Raw genomic sequence first — 18,167 nt, forward strand, 5'->3', positions numbered from 1 at the left:
GCGTGGCCTGCCCTGCACCTTCTGGAACCTTCTGGAACATCTCCACATAGGGGCAGACTTGTGGGTGAAGTCAGACATGGTCATTGCATCCCACTGGTGGAAGAGACACCTCACCAGCAACATGGGCTGGGCTCGGATCCCAAAGGGCAGCGCTACTCTGCGGAGCTGGGACTCTGGGCAGGACCGCAGGGAGCTACAGTCAGTCTTAGGGAGATGGGAGTGCTCTGATCGGTGCTGTGGGTGGGTCATTCTCACAGGACTGAGGAGCAATAGTGAATGGCCACCGATTAGCAAGTCAGGATCTATCTTCTTCTCGGGACGCCGTCAGTTTTTGTGGTGTCCAGTGGGATGTTGGGGGAGGGACAATGTGACATCAGATAGTACCTGGGAGGCCTGTTTCCTCCCTTAGTGTATCTTCCCTGTCGCCTTGGGGCAACCAGAAGGGCTGCAGGAGACTTTGGGAATTCTCCAGGCACCATGGCACATTCCTTTAATCCCAGCACTCTGGAGGCAGAGGCAGGTTAGTCTCTGTGAGTTTGAAGCCAACATGGTCTACACAGTGAGTTCCAGGCTAGAGCTACATAGGTACGCCCTGTCTTAAAAAAAAAAATTAAAAATCTCCCACCACCTGTGTCCAGTTCCCCACCTGGAGAGGATGGACACTGAGTCAGCACATGCCTGAGGAATCACTGGGCTGGGTAGGAATCCCTGTTCCTCCACTATGTCTTGGCAAAGTTACTCAACTGCTGTGCCCAGTTTCCCTCTCTGAAACTGAGGGACAACCAAGATCTCCCCTCATAGAACCCTTTTAGCCACAGCCCACATGAGGCTCTCAGGAGAGTGGGGCTCACACAGCAAACACTCACACATGCTCCCGTTGTAAGGAGACCACAGCAGACGCAGTAGACAGGCACACTACAGTCTAAACAAGGATCGAGCTTGATGGGTGATGCTGGAAGCTCAGAGGGACAGAGCAGACGTGAGGGTGGGACAGTCCAGAGGGAGTCGGGGGTGAATGAACGGACATCAGAAGCTCTGGCAGGGCACAGAAGAACCCCATTTCTTTAATAGGGACCCCACACCTCCTGGGAGTTGAGCTGGCCAGCTGTCCCCTATAAACTCCTTGGGCCTGACTCTTCTCTGAAAGACTTCAGGTCATCTGTGTTGATGGAGGACAGATGATTCGGCAACAGGCTTGGTAGGTCTGACCACCGGAGGTCCCAGGAAGGCTCCTTGGAATCCAGTGTTCTCTTTCTACCATCCACTTGGGCCCAGATGATACCTAGACGAACATGCCAGGAATAAGAAGTGCTTGGGCTAGGAATGAAGTCAGTGAAGGGTAAGGGATGAAGAGCCATAGTGGATTGGGGGGGGGGGAGCTATCTGTAGACAGGCTGAGCCCTTTCAAGAAGTCAAAACATTCTTTGTTTGCCCCGTTCATTGACTATGGGGCCCGTAAACAATGGACATGGATGGTCTCTTGTTCCCAAACTGAGAATTTTGGATGGAGATGTGTGTGACTCAGTGGTACAGAGCTTGCCTAGTATGCTTAAGTCTCTGTGTTCAAACCCAAACACTAAGACACCAAAACAATTAAAGACAGCCATAGCAGGGAGTGAAATCAAACACAGACTTCTGACCATGGGGCCTTGAGGGATTTCAACAATCACGAAGCCCACCCTGTACACCAACCCATCACGCGATTCTGTGAGAGTTTTTCTGGGGCCCAGAAAGGTTAGGCAAGGGCTCTAAGGCACGGCGAGGGCTGGGTGAGGGGCCCTGGTTCACAGTTCCACCTCCACCAGCCATGTCAACTAGAGAGCATGGTGCTTGACCATGTTCACAGTCAGACAGCCGTGAGGACAGAGAGATGTGTGTCGCCAGGACCTGCAGTCATGGCTGGATGTGAGGGAGCCTGAGGTTGAGCCCGGAGGTGGTGGCTAGAGTCAGCTACCTGCGTCAGCTGCCCTTCTGTGTGGAGGGAGGTAGGAAAGAGAAGGGGACAAGGCCACTGGGTGTTGGGTGGCAATGGGAGTGGAGAATCCCACCCCAGACACGGAGAGCTTAAAAGGGCAGGTGATGGAGCTCAGAAGATTAGTGTGATGTCGACCACCTGATAGCACATACTCACCAGGACACCCCTAGACAAATGTCAGCCAATCAGAGGTCCTGAACCTCAGAAACCCCTCACCCCCACCTTTACTACTACTGTGTGATTATTTCGGTTCTGAGCAGCCAGGAACCAACTAGCGGCCTCCTCCAACATTCACCCAGCTGTGTACCACAGACCCTGATTTCTCATGGTGGTTTGAATGGAAATGACACCAAAGGTTCATAGGGACTGACACTATTGGGAGGTGTGGCCTTGCTGGAGGCAGTGTGTCACTGGGGGCAGGCTTTGAGTTTCAGAAGCTCAAGCCAGGCCTAGTGTATCTCAGTTTCTTCCTGCTGCCTGTGGGTCCAGATGAAGAATTCTCAGCTACTTCTCCAGCACCATGTCTGCCGGCACGCCAACCGTGCTTACCACCACGAGGATAATGGACCTAACCTCTGAACTGTAAGCCAGCCCCAATGAAATGTTCCTTTTTAGGAGTTGCCACGGTCATGGTGTCTCTTTTCAGCAATAAAACCCTAAGACATTTCTCATCCAGCTGTATACCATGGACCCTGCCTCCCTATCCAAATGTATGCAATAAACATGCTCCCTCCGAGAACCCAGATCACCCGGTCCAAGCTTTTCTATGTCTGTGTGTCTGCCCTGTCTTCATATCCTCACTGTCCCAGTCAGGCCACATCCCTGAAGCCGTGTAGAGCATGGCAGGACTGTCAGTTCTTCAGCATGACCAGGGCACAGGGCAGCCATACAGCAAGGCAGCCTGCCCTCGTGAGTCAGCTGCTGGCAGGCCCAAGGTCTTCCTGCAGTCTCCAGGATCCCCCACAAAGATCTTACCAGGTAGAACAGGCTCACCAGTAGTGCCTGTACTCATAGTCACAGAATGTCTCCTCATGGCCAGACTCAGAAGGTCTTTTGCTCCAGGGTTCCCAGTTGAAACATAAATCTGAATAATCTTCCTTTGACTCTGTAGAGACAAGAAACACTGAAGAGACCCCAAGTCACCGACCTGCCCATCATTCATCTTCTAGGCCAGTCATTACCAAACACCTGTGATTTGTACTGCTTGGTGGTGAACACACATGTGAAGGAAAGAATTCCTAAAAGCACACGCCTCTATCATGAGAGGCCTGGGGCGACTCAACCGCCACACTCGCTTCACAGGAGACCTCGGTGGCACACCCGAAGCTGATGGACGCCTGACATCTACCCGTATCTTTCAGAATGTATGACGCTAAAAAAAAAAAATACAGGCCTGCGGTTATTGAGGCTGCAAGCCACCAACCACCTTGGACCAGATCCCAGCACCAGGGCAGAACACACAGAGAAACTAGGAGTGAGAAGACAGTGACGCCAGGGTGCTGTCACCTCTGAAGATCAAAGGCGGAGGTAAGACGTCATCTCCAGAGAAGCCACCCAGAGTCACTGCTGTACTTCCTTCCACACTGACACAGCTACCGTTGACTCAGCCGGCACTGGCTGGGCCTACAAGCACCTACTAGGTACCATGTACGCAGGTCCCTGCAACAAGAGCACTAGATCTCATAAAGCCTTTCTTCAGCCTGAAAGTCGTGTACCTGTGTACAGGGGTGTGACTGCCTTCACTTTGTGGTGAGGAAACTGAGGCTCAGGCAGCCCTGAAATTTGTACCGATGACATTGCCCAGGCTGTGACCCTGGGCAGGTTGCTTCTTCCTGGCAAGCCTCAGTTTCCCCATGTGGGCAATGGGGACTCTTTACAGGATTCTCCTCAGGGTTGGAGGGAGACGGTATGCGTCAGGCATTCAAAATGACTTCTAAATGTTCAAAGTTGACTTGAGTATAATCTATCAAGGAACCGATACTAGACTCCAGAGGGAAGGTCTGGTGTATCCCAGACTTCAGACTTGCTGAGGATGACAAGATCCCCTTGTGTTTACCTCCTGAGTGCTGAGAGTACACTAGGTATTACCATGCCTGGTTTATCAGAACCATGGCTTCCTGCGTGCTATGTGGCACTCTACCAACTCACACCCCCAGCCAGAGACAGCTTCCAACAAGCCTCAACTCCCCTAACTGCCTGGGTGGGGCCCCAAGGGAGGACTCTGGCCCACCCTGGGAGTGAGGTGAATATGCTTAAAACATGTTTTTCAGAAACTCGAGGCCCTCTGAGGCTCTTGCCGGGAAACTGAAGTGAAACCATGAGCAGGCCAGACAAGAGGATCATGGGGCAGGCAGTGCAGGGTGCTGCTCACATCGCCTCAGTAACTTGTGACCAGAGCTGGCAGCAAGCTGGGCATACTGTTGCCCAGTCGACCTAAGGTCACAGAGCCTAGAAACAGGAAAGAAAAGCCTCTGAGTTAAGAGGGATCTTTGGGGAGACAGGGTGCCTCTTGCTATATCCCAACCCTCTGGCCACCTAGCCTCTTTCAAGGTCAGTTATGTTAGCCTTTAGTTCAGTGGCTCTCAGCCTTCCTAATGCTAAGACCCTTTAATACAGTTCCTCAAGCCGTGGTAAACCGCGACCATAAAATTATTTTCATTGTTACTTCTTCTCTGTAATTTTGCTGCTGTTATGAACTGTAATGTATCTGACATGCAGGATGTCTGATGTGACCCCTGTGAGAGGGTCGTGACCCACAGGTTGAGAACTGCTTTACCCAGTCTTGCTAAAGTGCTGCAGTCAGGACCATTGTCAACAAGCCTCCATGATCCTGTGTACCAGAGAAGGCCTGGCCAAAAACCAGAATAGTGTGACCTCCCCCCTCAAAACAGCAAAGGCTGCTATGCCCCGCTGTTCACGCTGTTTACAAAACCACACAGGGGAGGGTCCGAATAAAGCTGAGGGCCAGTCCGAGCTCTGCTCGGTACCTGAGCACTGTTTCCTAATTCAGCAGCTCAGCCTGAGCACTAGCAGTGGCCCTGAGGGGCCACAGACAAGCAGACACACATACGCGTCAATCAAACTCTGTTAGGAAACTCCCAGTCGCCAGCATGCCAGTGCACACCTTCAATCCCAGCACTCAGGAGGCAGAGGCAGGCAGACCTGAGTCCAAGACCAGCCTGGTCTACATAGTGAATTCCAGGACAGCTGGGGCTGTCTAATAAGACCATACCTCAAAAACAACCAAACAACAACAAAACACAATAGGGAGGAAGAAAGGAAGAAAAAAAAACTTATTTCAACTGGAGCTGCATTTAAAATGCTGCGCTATTCCCCTTCTGTGCCCACTTCCAAAATGAAGAGACCAGCCTGGACCAGCTTACCTTGACTGAGTAAGAACTGTAACCAGAGGATCATCAAGAACAGCAGCAAAGCCACGGGCAGGCAGAGCCAGAACACCAGGAAAGAGAGCGTGAGGTCGTTCACCAGCGGCACAAGAGGGTACTTCATTGTGCACCTGTGGCCATGTGAAGCCACCTGGATTGAGCAGGCAGGCTGCCCCTGAGTGCCTGGCGGCTTGGCCAGGCTCTGCTTTCAGCCCAATTGTGACTTAACAGTGAGTGTGATGTAACAAGGAAGTCACAGTCCTCAGGCAGAGGGAGCTGAAAGGGTCTGGCTGGGAGACAGGCTGACTTCTGAGGACGGCCAGGGCTGGACTAGCCCAGCAGCCACAGGGCTCATGCGAGCCTCTGAGGGAACTGAGCAATTCTAAACTCAGAGAAACAGAAGGACAAACATCGGCCCACAAAAGGTACTCGCCTACTCATAGTTAGTGTGGCCATGAACCAGCTAGGGCCCCGGGTGCTGCTTCCAGTGGCACGTACACACACGCGCACGCACACGCACACGCCGCGCTTGTGGGACAGGGCACTGTCGGGAACGGAGGAAGCTCGGTGCTGGAAGGTAAGAGACTGGGGAGCTCCAGCAACAGTTGCCACATAGGAAAGGCAGATGCAGCATTGCCACACTGCCCACCCCCACAAGAGCCTAACATCTGGTTTTTATGTGGAGTCTCCCAAGTTTAAAACAGGAGACAGGGGAGGGGAATAAGATGCCTATCCCAGAAATGAGGCCCAGAGTTGGGGGGAGGGCTCCAGAATCCACATAAAGGTGGGTTTGTCAGCCTTCCTGTAATCCCAGCAGAGGCAGGGAATCCTAGGGCCAAGCTGGCTAGCAAGAATAGCCGAAACGGCAAGCTCCATCCAGCCAAAGATCCCGTTCTAATAGAGACCAGGAAAACACCTGGGTGCATCTGCCCCTCCAAACACAAACAGATGGGATCAGACTTCGTTAGAACGCTGTAGGCTAAACCTGTCGGGCCACACACTGAGCCACCACTTAACACTAACATTATATTGAAGCTTCCTCTACTTACCTTTATTAGGCGTTTTAGCAAGGGACTTCTAAAAACTTGCCCCCTTGTCTCGGTGGGGCAAGACAACACCTCTCATCCTTCCCACCTGGGCTGGACTTACACTTGTGGCAGGAAGTGGGCATTCATTGGGAGTCAGGGGATGTCTGTAATAAACTGGCCTGTGCAGTCTTCAAAAGATGAGTGGGGCTGGGAGGTACGTTAAACGTGCCAGTTCCTAGGCTCACCCTCCTTCATTGAGGCTGCACCCCTGCGGTTGAGTCATGACTGGGCGGGAGGCAGGCATGATGCGGGAGAACACAGCATCTCATAGTGGAAGAGCACAGGTTGAAGTCAGGGTTGTCCTAGACTGGGAAGCTGATGCATCAAAATTGGGTTAGAGGGCAAGACATGGAGGAGGACGCCTGTCTACAGAGAAGGGGAACCAGGCCAGGCTGAGTAAACCCACAGGAGTCTGGGTAAACAGGATTCAAACGTGCACCTAAGAACACGGCAGGCTGTGGACAAGGCAGGCCCAGAGGCCAGAAAAGGAGCAGTCGGGGCTGGGATTTCTAGGTGCCGGGTCAGTATGGAGGTGTGTCGGAGAGCTGAGCTACAGAGGTGGAAAAACTTGAATGCTTATATTTTTGGCTAGCTATGAAACTTTCGCAAAATGGGCCACTGAAGTCAGCTTCTTGTGCCAATTGGCCCAGCTGTAGGTCCTGTGCTGGCAGGTAGAGCTGGATAAGAAAAAGGGAGAGGGCGGCTCTGGGTCCCAGGCAGCTCACATGCAGCAGGACAGCCGTTCTGTGGAGTTGGTGCCAGGCTGGAGGGGTGGCTCCGGGTGCAGGCAGGCATATTAACAGCTCTCACTTATGTATCCAAGATTCGCCAGCCCATCACCTATGACCCAGGCTCATGGCCCCAACATGTTTCTTGTAAAGCCCTCTGAGCCAACCAGTGCAAAGGGGCAGTGAGGGCACAGGTGACCTCTGTGCCCTCTCCATCTGGGAATGTCCTTACTTTTCTCTACAGGCAGAAAACCCCAGGACTCACTCATCCCCCAACTTCCAGCCTTTGTATCTTAATTCTACACACTCCTGCCAGCATTAGAAGGACATGTCCTTTTCTCTTAAAATTAGCCTAATTTTGAGTATTTCAGGAAAAGTAAAAAACCTAGAGTGAAAACCTAGATTAGCTAAAACTGAGCAGACCCTCCTGGAGAGTGACGTCAGAATGACCAAGCAGGAGCCAGCCCTGTGGCTGATAACCAAAAGGACACACCAAGTTATTAGATAAGAAGCTCCTTAAAATTTAATTGACTGCGTGTATTACATTCATTATCCTGTGGGTTTCTTGTGGACGGAGGACAGGCATAAATACGAACCTCTGCACCTTCTTCCCAGGCTAGCGCAGATCCAGCACAGGCAGCGAGGGACACAGGCACACCTTCATATTTACATCTCCTTTACTTTACAGATCAGTGGCAGAAATATTTACAGAAAATACAATAGGAAAAAAAGATCCCATCTTGGCAATATACCGAAATTCATACAAACTGTAAATATGGTTTCGAGCAAATAATGATACTTAGATTTTAGCCACAACTGCCAAGCCCTTCGGAGGAAGATGCGTTGGTCACTGTGGGGACAAAGAACTTGATTTGCTTCAACAAATAGGTATTGGGCGCCTACCATATGCAAGGCACTGTGGAATCCCAAATTACACATTTCCTCTCATCACTAAAAAAGCTTGTCTGAAGAACAAGGGTGGCTGTTCTGAGAAAACACTATGCAATGCCGGGCTCTGCCAGCAGTGAGACAAGTGACTCCACTGCCAGGTGGATCCCTCAGGAAGAGGGAATGTCAGGGAGTGCTGAGAACGGACCAGCGGGTGCCAATGGTCACTGTTAACACCAAAGATCCGGCCTGAACAGGCTTTAAATGCTAATGGACAACTGACGCCAGGAGAGTGTCAAATGTCCTCTAAGACAGTTGTCACCACCTACCCAGCTCTGACCAAGGCTGACTCTGTGGGGAAGTTCCACTTCTCAATAGGAATACACCCTGGAAAACTCATCACTGTAGAGGTCAGCCTGCAGAACCTGATTCTCCCCTAATGCAGACAGGGAGCTGTTCTTCCAGGCTGTCCTACTACCTGTGAGCCAGACAACGACAGGGCCAGCCAAAGTGTAGGTGTTTTTATGGGTGAGCCCCATGATGGAGCTACCCTAAGATCGGGGAGCTGAAGAGGGAGATGCTCATATACACATGTGCATGGCACATGCATCTGTATGGCCGGGAGGGCTGCCCTACCACTGGAGTTCTTTTCAAGGAGCCAAAGGCCAGGAGGCCTTAAGAGGAAACTCTAGACAAATGGGAAAGGTGGCAGCAAAGTTTGAAGAAGTTAAGAGCCCTGTCTCCTGTGCTCCCAGGCAAAGGAGCAATCCCCTACTCCCGCCCCCAGTTTCAGAAGTGAACAGGAGGGGGCTGCCAGCCTAAATACCCTTAGCAAATGTTCCTCTTTGAGAGTGCCTAGGCATCCAAGTACAGCAACCGAACAGTTTAAACCATAGTCCAGATTGGTTCCAGTATTTCTTCAAAGTTTCTGAGCCTGTGTGGGCAAATTTATCAAGTGAACTTCTAAGATTATTGTAAGTACTAAGTATGTTCCTCTGACAAGATTCTGTTCAAAGTGATCTTAGCGCAGGCAGGAGGGTGAACTCAACGAGCAGGATTCCAAACCACACTCTGAGACCGAAGGCTCTTATCACACCCTCTGGTAGGTAGATGGTGTGTGGAGCAGAAGGAACCAGTGAGGGGGTGCATCCCAAGTTCTGTTGGCTGTACACACTAGGGCTTCCCTCCCTTCTTGGGGAATCACCATGTACCCCAGATTTCAATCTACATCTGCCATTGTTGTTCTCTTACCAAAGTTATCAAAATTAGAGCCAACCGAAGGGGAAGGGCCAGAAAGCCCACCCCAACACATAAATCCCATACGTCATCTTTCTGGTATTATTTAAACAATCCCCAGAGTAGGAAAGAAGTACATCTTTATCAGTTATCTGTAGCCTCTGCAATGTTCTAAGTTGCACATGTATGTACAAATTCTTTATTCACCTCACACAGAACAAGAAATTAAGTGTCAGTCTGGAAGGATCTTAAAGGTTGTTCAATTTCACCTCTTCTTGCTGAATTACTAGAATATTTTTAGGAAAAACCTCACTACTAATTTTTACCATTCCTTACCCCACGGTATCACCTGAAGACATTAGATTATTGCCTGACTTTAAAAAAAAAATAAAGACAGAACACTATGCCTTGAATGGAAACTAGACTCACAGTGGGAAGGAAGAGGATGACACCAAGAACAAGGAAGATTGGAGGAGAGGGGGGGTCTGTACCTGAGTAGAGAAAAAAAAGGGGGGGTTGTGGCAAACCAGCCTACGGGATGCTACACCCATGGTTCTTGCTCAGGGACCGCAGAAGACATACTTCTAGAATGGAGGCACCTGCACAGATGAGCGGGTATAACACTGCCCCTAATATCCTAGGGAAAGAGCAAAACCTCAAACCAAACAGTAGACCCTGATCTGCAGATCTTAATGACAGCGGGGGAATAGCCCTGTTAATCTCTGATTATTCTTCTTTGGACTATACATGTTATTTGTTTTCTAAGACAAATAATCTTACTGAAGGAGTAAGAACATAAAAATTGGAATATAGTGAACACTGTAACAGGAGTCCTAAAACAGTTTGGTTCTGGCCACCTCCTATGCTTAGTCCCTTGCAGAAAAACAACAGTCAAGTGACTGAAATATTCCAGAGTCCTGGCAGGGAACTTGTACCTTCAGCTGGCTAAGACCAGGAAACATAACAGCAGCTGCCACCTATGGAGATGACTCTGATTCTATGGATTGTGAAGCAGCTGCTCTCTAAAGAGCTGAGTGAGTGGCAGTGGGACACTTCCTCCTGAACCATGAATAGAACCCTCCAAGAACTACTGCAGCTTGCTGCTTGGTCCTGAAATAATTTTCAGCCTGTTGTGAACTCCCATTATTGGTATTTAATCAAGAAACCATGTCTACCCTATCATCAGGCCATCGAACTGAACAGTCACGGAGAACGAAGGCATCGTTGCTCACTCACAGCCATTAGAGTACACAGCTGTGCCTCCACTGCCATCTGTCTGCTAAAAAGCTGAGGCCATATGACAGATCTCCACAGCAGAGAGAGGGACAACTTACTTAAACATGGAGAAAGAAATAGGAAATATTTTAATGTCAGACTCATCTGAGTAAAACCCTTTATGTTTCACCTGTCAGTATGACAGGTAACAAATAGATCGAAACATGAGCACAAAGCTGCTACCTCCTCCTTCACGGTGTCAACTTGAGCCTTAAAAAGTTCTGGAAGGTTCTGAGACTGATTTTAATTTTGAATACACCCTCCTAAAAAGCGAGGTATAAACTATCTTCAGCTCCTACCTTGCAAGCCTGTTGACACTACCAATGCATGTATTTAACTGATGCATAAAAGCCTTTATCCTCAAAAGGCTTATATTTACTAAAATTGTCACTTTAAAATAAAGTTTATGGCTAAAATGCTTGCTGTCCTTTTCAGCAGGAGTGTGACTATGTGAGGTCCATCATCAGAAAGCAGGCAGTCGAGCCAGTGGCTTCACATCGTGGTTCTGGTGATTGAACAGTGAGTCTTGGGAGTGATTCGCTTGTGTTTTTCAGGACTGTCTTGCTTGGATGTCAGAGCCCATTTTGCAGTCCACTGCCCTGGGCAGACTGTGCTCTAAGAGCTGCAGTTCTTGAGCCCAACCTCCTGGAAAAGGGCAGTATAAAACTCTGGCTCCAACTGCTTATTCCGGTATTTGTTGACAATGTCAGTGATTTTCTGTTTCCGACGGACATGTGGAGGACTGTAGGAATCACTCTCCAGTCTCTTTCTTCTACAAATATTTATTACAGTCTGCCGCACCAGAAAGCCTTGAAGACAGGTGAGAATAACTGTTAGTAAGCTGTCAGGTGAGCTATGTTCAAGGGACCATTTTCTCAACACTACAACTCTTTCACTGCAATCCCATGGTTTCCCACCTCAGAAACAAACACAGCACCAAGATGAAACTGCTGAGAGAGACATTAGCTCAGGACAGAGTCAAAGCTGCTATTCCACAGCCCATCTTCTCTGTTTTCCTCTTTAGTTATGTAGTTAATTCATTCAGTTAGTGAAGGCCTTTTTATATTACCAGATTAAAGCTTAAACGGCAGCATTTTCTACATGCAGCGACTATTAAGACCAGCTCCTTACTTGTGTTTTATGAAAGTGTTAAAGAAGGCAAACAGCGATACAGTTGCTGGCATTCTATGGAACAATAACCTCCAACCCACAGCCATACATGGGGCCTATCTAAATTCAGTGGGACACACACCATAAAATGTTGACAGGGCCTCAGTAGAACAAAGAGGAATGAGGCAATCAATGTACTGTGAAGTGAAAAAGGACTAAAATTCATTAAATACATCTATGAGATTATCAAAGAATAAGAATAAAATAAAATTTAAAGGTGAAGGAGAACAAAGAAAGTCAGGACTGCTGTCCTTCAGGACACACAGCACTTACCCAGGGCTCGCCGGCTGACTATCATCCCATCAACAAGGGGGATGACCATGTTAAATTTTCCAGTGGCTCCTTGGATTTTTATCCGGAACAATCCAGTGTTTAAAGGGTGGATGAAGATTACTGGGACTTCTTTTTCAAGAGTTGTAGATCTTAGAAAAGATAAGTCCTTTTAGTTCAGACACAAGAATCTTTTCTATGAGGTGTAAGAACACGTATCAGGGCCTGGGACCTGCTGTCAGCATGGCTGCGACAGTGTCAAGACAGAGCCCAGAGCACAAGCAGTAACAGCAAAAGTCCAATACGGTAATTATATATACATACGTATAAGTTACACATAGAAAGATAAATTCTTCTACATAATAGAATTTATCTGAAGAACATAAAATAAAGTCAAGAGATTACAAGGTCCTTAAATATGGAAACAGGAAGGTTTTTGGTGGAAAAATACAAAATTTCATTTATGCAGACCAAGTAAGTCCTAGAAGTCAAGTGTTCATTATACTGAGTAAGGCTGTAATACTGCATTACATTATTAAAAGTCTAAGAGGGCAAAGCAAATAGTAATAGCAATAATAATAATAATAACAAATGGTCTCAAAAAACAAAAAAATAATAAATTATAGGTACTGTGAGTGGTATGGGACTTCTAGAGGTGATAATGTATGTTTACAGGATATAGTGGTGATGGTTTCATATGTAAAATATACCTCCAAATTTAAGACTGAACACGCCAAATATGCACAACTTTTTGTATAACAATTGTATTTCAGTAAGTTAAGTTTTTAATTTTGTTTTTTCCTGAGCATTTCACATGCTGGCTTTTTCCCTCTTCAAAGCTCCTGAGAAGACTGGGAAACCAAATAGCTTACAGCTGTATCTACTAGTCTATCACATATTTAAACATGGAAAAGGGGGCCACATAAATGCCATCTTGCCAGCCCTTTCTTTGATTCTTTAAAATTTTTATTTTTTTTTAAATTTGGATCTTCTGCAAAAACAAATGTTCTTAACCACCAAGCCATCTCTCCAGGTCCTGATTCTTTCCTTATTTGCCTTTAACTATTGTTTGATTATAATTCTTTATTCTTTTATTAAGTGTAACCAACAGATACAGACAGACATGCTGATAAACTCAAGCAAAGAAGAGGACATACCTCAGAGAAGTGCTACTGTTAGCAGTAGTTTATTCTTTTATTGAGTGTAACCAACAGACACAGACAGACATGCTGATAAGCTCAAGCAAAGAAGAGGACATACCTCAGAGAGGTGCTACTGTTAGCAGTAGTTTCCACACCAGTGCTGATCTCTGTCATCAGATCTGACAGGGGAAAGTTTTCTAGAAAACAACATTACAGTTACCACCGCCTGATTTTCCCGAATTCATTTCCTAACCTCTTCACAGGCAGCAACAAGTACCATCTGTGCTGCACCACAGTGTGGAACCCTAATGACTCCCCACATAAGAACAGCTGTCTTTCACAATGTTTGGCCAAGTGCACCAAAAGCAGAGGGCTTTCAGAGAATATGACCTGTAGCTGTGAGGGCGTGGTTAGAAGCAGAATGACACTTTCCTATAAACCCTGAGCTGGACAGGGTGCTAAGCTAAGCACGCATTTCTGATGCTCTTAAATCAAATGAAAATCCTAAGAAAGTTATCCATGGCAGAACTTTTAAGGACAAAGGAAGCAATTATATAAAAACGAGACCACCTTTGCACATGGAAAGATGGCCCAGAGCTCCTGGGAGGCTGGGAACACTAACTAGGAAACAAACAAAACAGTTAATAACTTTGTATCTACTAATCTATCAAATATTCATAACTAGAAAAGAAGGGTCACAAGTATGCCCAATTAACAGGTTTCTTGAAATGGGTAGAGAAGCTGGAATACAAACCCAGGTTTATGAACTGCAAGTCTCTGTATCCGCCCTTTTCAGACATTTGGTAGGTCACTGGCAACTTAATCGTTCTTAGAGAAAACCTTTTTCCTCATACAGTACCTATATCATCGTAGCGTTCCACCCAGACTACAGACACTCTTGTCTCAGGTCCAAGGGGAGGCACAGGGCGACCCTGAGGCAGTTTCTTCATTCTGGAACTGGGACTAAGCTATATGACAGAAAAGGAGAAAGACGGTTTTTGTTTTGTTTTCCGAGACAGGGTATCTGTGTGTAGCCCTAGCTGTCCTGGAACTAGCTCTTGTAGACCACGCCAGCCTAGAACTCACAGAGATCCGCCTGCCTCTGTCTCTCTAGTGCTGGGATTAAAGGTGTCACCACTGCCCAGCATGATACAACTTTTAAGTATAAAACGAATACTGAACAATTACAATTTGCATAAAAAGCAATAAAATTTGCATGTCATATTTTAACAAAGGTTTAAAAGGACTGAATCTACCTCTGTCGTGGCCAGAAAGCTGTACGTTTCCCAGATAAAGAAATACAACTGTTTTGTCTAGTGATCTTAGTCTCTAAAATGCAACATCAGAAAGTTATCTCTAGTTCTGAGATGAAATGTTCCAGTAGCAATCTATACCTGATTTTCCTCATATTGTCTGCAAAAGACAAGAGTTCACTGGTCTTTGAGGCAAGCTCATGCACATTTGCCTTTTCAGCCACTCAACTGGCTTATTTTTAGTGAACTACTTTTGGTTATGTGTCAATATATTAAGGTGCATTTATTATTATGCATGATGTTCTATAGTATATAATGTTTCTTTTTCTATATCTGTACATAATTTTATGTAACTATACAAAATCTAACTCACAAAAAAGAACATATTTTTCTGAGGCTGTCTTAATTCTCTTAGATGCATCTGTTTTCTTTTTAAAGATTTATTTATGTATCTGTGTGTCTGTGTCTGTGGGTGCCCAAGGATGAAGCAGAGGGCACTGGATTCCCTGGAGCTGTGGTGATAGCACCCAACATGGATGCTGAAAACCAAAGTCAGTCCTCTGCAAGAGCAGTAGTTGCTTTTAATCACTGAGCCATCTCTTCATAATGAAGGAGTTCAGATCTTGTCATAAGGCTTTTCTAAATATATTGAGATGATCATCTGATTTCTACTCTTTAGAAAATGTTTACATAGTGTATTATTACATTTATTGATTTTTGTATGTAAAACTATTGCTAAATCTCTAGAATAAAGATAACTTGATCAAAGCCAATGATCTTTTCAATGCGATCTTGATTTGGGAATGCAAATATTTTGTTGAGAATTTTTGCAACTATATAGATTGGTCTATCTTCCTTTTGTTGTGTCTGTATGTCTGTATCTTGTTGTGGTATCAGAATACTGGTTTCAGAAAAGAAACCAGTTCTGGAGTGTTCTGTGCTTCCTGTTGTTAACAGCCTGAGAAACACTGGTGTTAGTCCTTTACAAGTCAGCAGATTCAGAAGTGAAGCTAATCCAGGACGGCTCTCTTTTAGGAAAGATTTCTTTTTTAAGTCCTTTAACAACGCTGCTTGTTATAAGTCTGTTAAAATGACCTCACCTTGATTTAATTTTGGTATGCCCGATGTACCTAAAAAGTGTCCATGTTTTTTTAGGTTTTCTGTGTAATACACGTTTTTAAGGCACATCCTGATCATTTTCTGAATTTCACAGTTATCTGTAAGAACAAGTTACTTCACTTAGGTTTATAGTTTTAGTCATTTATGATTTCTCTTCTTTCTTCTTGTTTTTTCAGACAGGGTTTCTCTGTGTAACAGCCCTAGAAGTCCTGGAACTCGCTTTGCAGACCAGGCTGGCCTCAAACTCAGAGACCCACTTGCAGACCCAGTGCTGGGATTAAAGGCATGCACCACCACACCTGCCTTTCTCTCTTTCCATCAGTTAGGCTGAATGAAGGTTTGTCCATCTTGTGAAAGAACCAGCTCTTTGCTGCAGTGATTCTTTGTTTTTCTGATTCCATTTCACTAATTTTTGCCCTGATCTTAATTTTTTTTCTGTCTAGTGATTGTAGATTTGGTCTGTTCTTATTTTTCCAAGATCTTAAGGTGAACTGTTAGTTTATCTGAAATTTATTTGATTTCTTATGTGTGTGGGCACTTACAGCTATAATCTTCCTCTTAGGCTTGCTTTCATTGTACCCCACATTTTTGGTATTTGTGCTTCCATTTTTGATACTAGAGATTTTTGTATTTCCTAATTTCTTTAGTGACTTTCTCATTAGTCAAGCATTTTGTTTGCCATTAGTATTTATACTTGTTAAAGTATATCCCATTGGATGATTTGTTTATTTTTTGTTGGGATAACCTGTCCAAATGATGAATATTGGATACTTTTACTATGATAGGGTCAATGCGTGAATTTACACTTAGTAGTATTTGCTTTATGAAACCGTGTGTACGCATTTTCAATGTATGTTTTAAAATTAGAATGTCCCATTAATGACTGACTGTTCCTTTGAAGAGTATGTAGGAACTCTTTTGACTAGTTTTTGTTTCAAGTATATTTTTACCAGATTTAGGAAAACAAAGGCTTGTTTGCTTGTTACATTTTAATGGACTACCTTTCTCCATCCTTTAATCCTAAGGAGTTAGTTTTTTTATGGTGTCTTGTGGTGTGTTTCTTGGTGGCAACAAATCCCTCTTTAAAATTCAAACTGTTGTCTGTGTTTTGATTGTAGAAATGAGACCATACTATTAAAAGTATTATTAAGAGGACAGTATTAATTCCTCTCATTTTGTTGGTCTTAGAATGGTGTTTTCCTATCTCTTGCTTAACTGGTCGCTCCGATATCCTTGTGGATGTATGTTTTAAACACGGACCAGTGATGGTACTCAGCACTCTTGCCACCACTTTGTCCACTGAGCCACCTCCCCAGCCCAGTTTGTTTTGTCTGTTCTGTATATTTAGTGATGTAAACACACTGTGATATGGGAGGTTCATTTTCTAGTCCACTCTCATATTCTACATGCCTCCTGTATCTGGACTGGCATCTCTATCCCTAGTTTTGGGAAACGTTATGATTGTACTGAAATGGTTTCTATGTCTTTAGAATGAAATTCTCCTTCTCTCTGCCCATGATTCTTTTTTTTTTTTGTTATATTTATTTATTATGTATACAATATTCTGTCTGCATGTATGCCTGCTGGCCAGAAGAGGGCACCAGACCCCATTACAGATGGTTGTGAGCCACTATGTGGTTGCTGGGAATTGAACTCAGGACCTTTGGAAGAGCAGGCAGTGCTCTTAACCACTGAGCCATTTCTCCAGCCCCTCTGCCCATGATTCTTATTAAATCTGATCTTTTCAAGGTATCACATACATCTTCAAAGTACTACATTTATTTTCTTACTAATTTAATCTTTGTCAATGTTCGGTGTCCTAATTTCTCCATCTTGTTTTCAAACTCTGATGTTCTCTTTGAATACTTCTGTTCATAATGCTTGTGTGAGTCTTAAGCTTAACCCAGTATTGGGGGCAAAGGGGGGGAGTAATAATTTTAACTTTGGAATGAACCAAACTAAAATCCTATTTATTCCTGAATTTATATTCAGGAATGACTTTGGTCAGATTTACACTTCATCTTTTTTATTATTTGTTTGAAATCAATCAGCCTGATCATGTGTTTCTGTTACCACTTAAGTCATTTTTTCAATAAAGATAAGGGGTAAACACAGATAAAGAAATAAAATCAGATGATAAGTATAAAAGCAAAAGATTTTCGTATGCAGTAGCAGTTGTGTGTCATACTCAACTGATTTAGTTATAAACAGTAGCCCCCACCCCACCTTTATCCATGGGGATACATTCAAAGACTCTCCATGGGTTCTTGAAACCAGTAACTACCCAATCCTATCCATATTCTTTTCTAGTGTACAACTACACACACACAGAGAGAGAGAGAGAGAGAGAGAGAGAGAGAGAGGAGAGAGAGGAGAAACACCCTTGAAGTAAATGTAACAACAGCAATAAAACAGAAGAAATAAAGTGTATTTCAATAAAAGCCTATGTGAATTTGGTCTCTTTCCTTCATGAAAGCTTATCATGCTATAAGCATTCCTCTTCCTGCAATAATACAAGGTGATGCAATGCCCACATGAGCCACAGTAAAACACTGTGACAAAATGCTAGGCATTGTTAACTTTACATAAGCATTGCAGTATAACATTCCATGACACCAAACCAAAACTAAAGTGACA

The 18,167-nt window shown here is 45.2% G+C and overlaps 2 protein-coding genes across 8 annotated transcripts in view; both read right to left on the bottom strand.

The window, feature by feature from the left end:
• Positions 1–1,034: 1,034 nt before the first annotated feature.
• Positions 1,035–10,497, bottom strand: Adig (adipogenin). Of its 2 annotated transcripts, none has more exons than XM_050150878.1 (3): positions 5,359–10,497; positions 2,969–3,080; positions 1,035–1,282 (listed from the first exon to the last, which is right to left on the bottom strand). In XM_050150878.1, exons 1-3 carry the CDS (start codon positions 5,483–5,485, stop codon positions 1,255–1,257), a joined length of 267 nt encoding a protein of 88 aa, XP_050006835.1. In that variant the 5' UTR covers positions 5,486–10,497; the 3' UTR covers positions 1,035–1,254. The 2 variants fall into 2 exon arrangements, with proteins under 2 accessions (XP_050006835.1, XP_050006836.1); XM_050150879.1 differs by having other exon boundaries at positions 2,951–3,080.
• A 150-nt stretch (positions 10,498–10,647) lies between these two features.
• The window catches only part of Ralgapb (Ral GTPase activating protein non-catalytic subunit beta), a 79,517-nt gene continuing 71,997 nt past the window's right edge, over positions 10,648–18,167 (bottom strand). For all 6 annotated transcript variants that reach the window (XM_050150873.1, XM_050150871.1, XM_050150876.1 and 3 more), the window contains 4 exons: positions 14,018–14,126; positions 13,277–13,355; positions 12,020–12,168; positions 10,648–11,385 (listed from right to left, as the gene is read on the bottom strand). In XM_050150873.1, coding sequence (XP_050006830.1) covers positions 11,192–11,385; positions 12,020–12,168; positions 13,277–13,355; positions 14,018–14,126 — 531 coding nt within the window. In that variant the 3' untranslated portion in view covers positions 10,648–11,191. The remainder of the gene's footprint in view (positions 11,386–12,019; positions 12,169–13,276; positions 13,356–14,017; positions 14,127–18,167) is intronic.

Source organism: Alexandromys fortis, unplaced genomic scaffold (genome assembly GCF_014885135.2).
Source record: "Alexandromys fortis isolate MF-2015 unplaced genomic scaffold, M_Fortis_MF-2015_v1.1 scaffold_27, whole genome shotgun sequence".
NCBI lineage: Eukaryota > Metazoa > Chordata > Mammalia > Rodentia > Cricetidae > Alexandromys > Alexandromys fortis.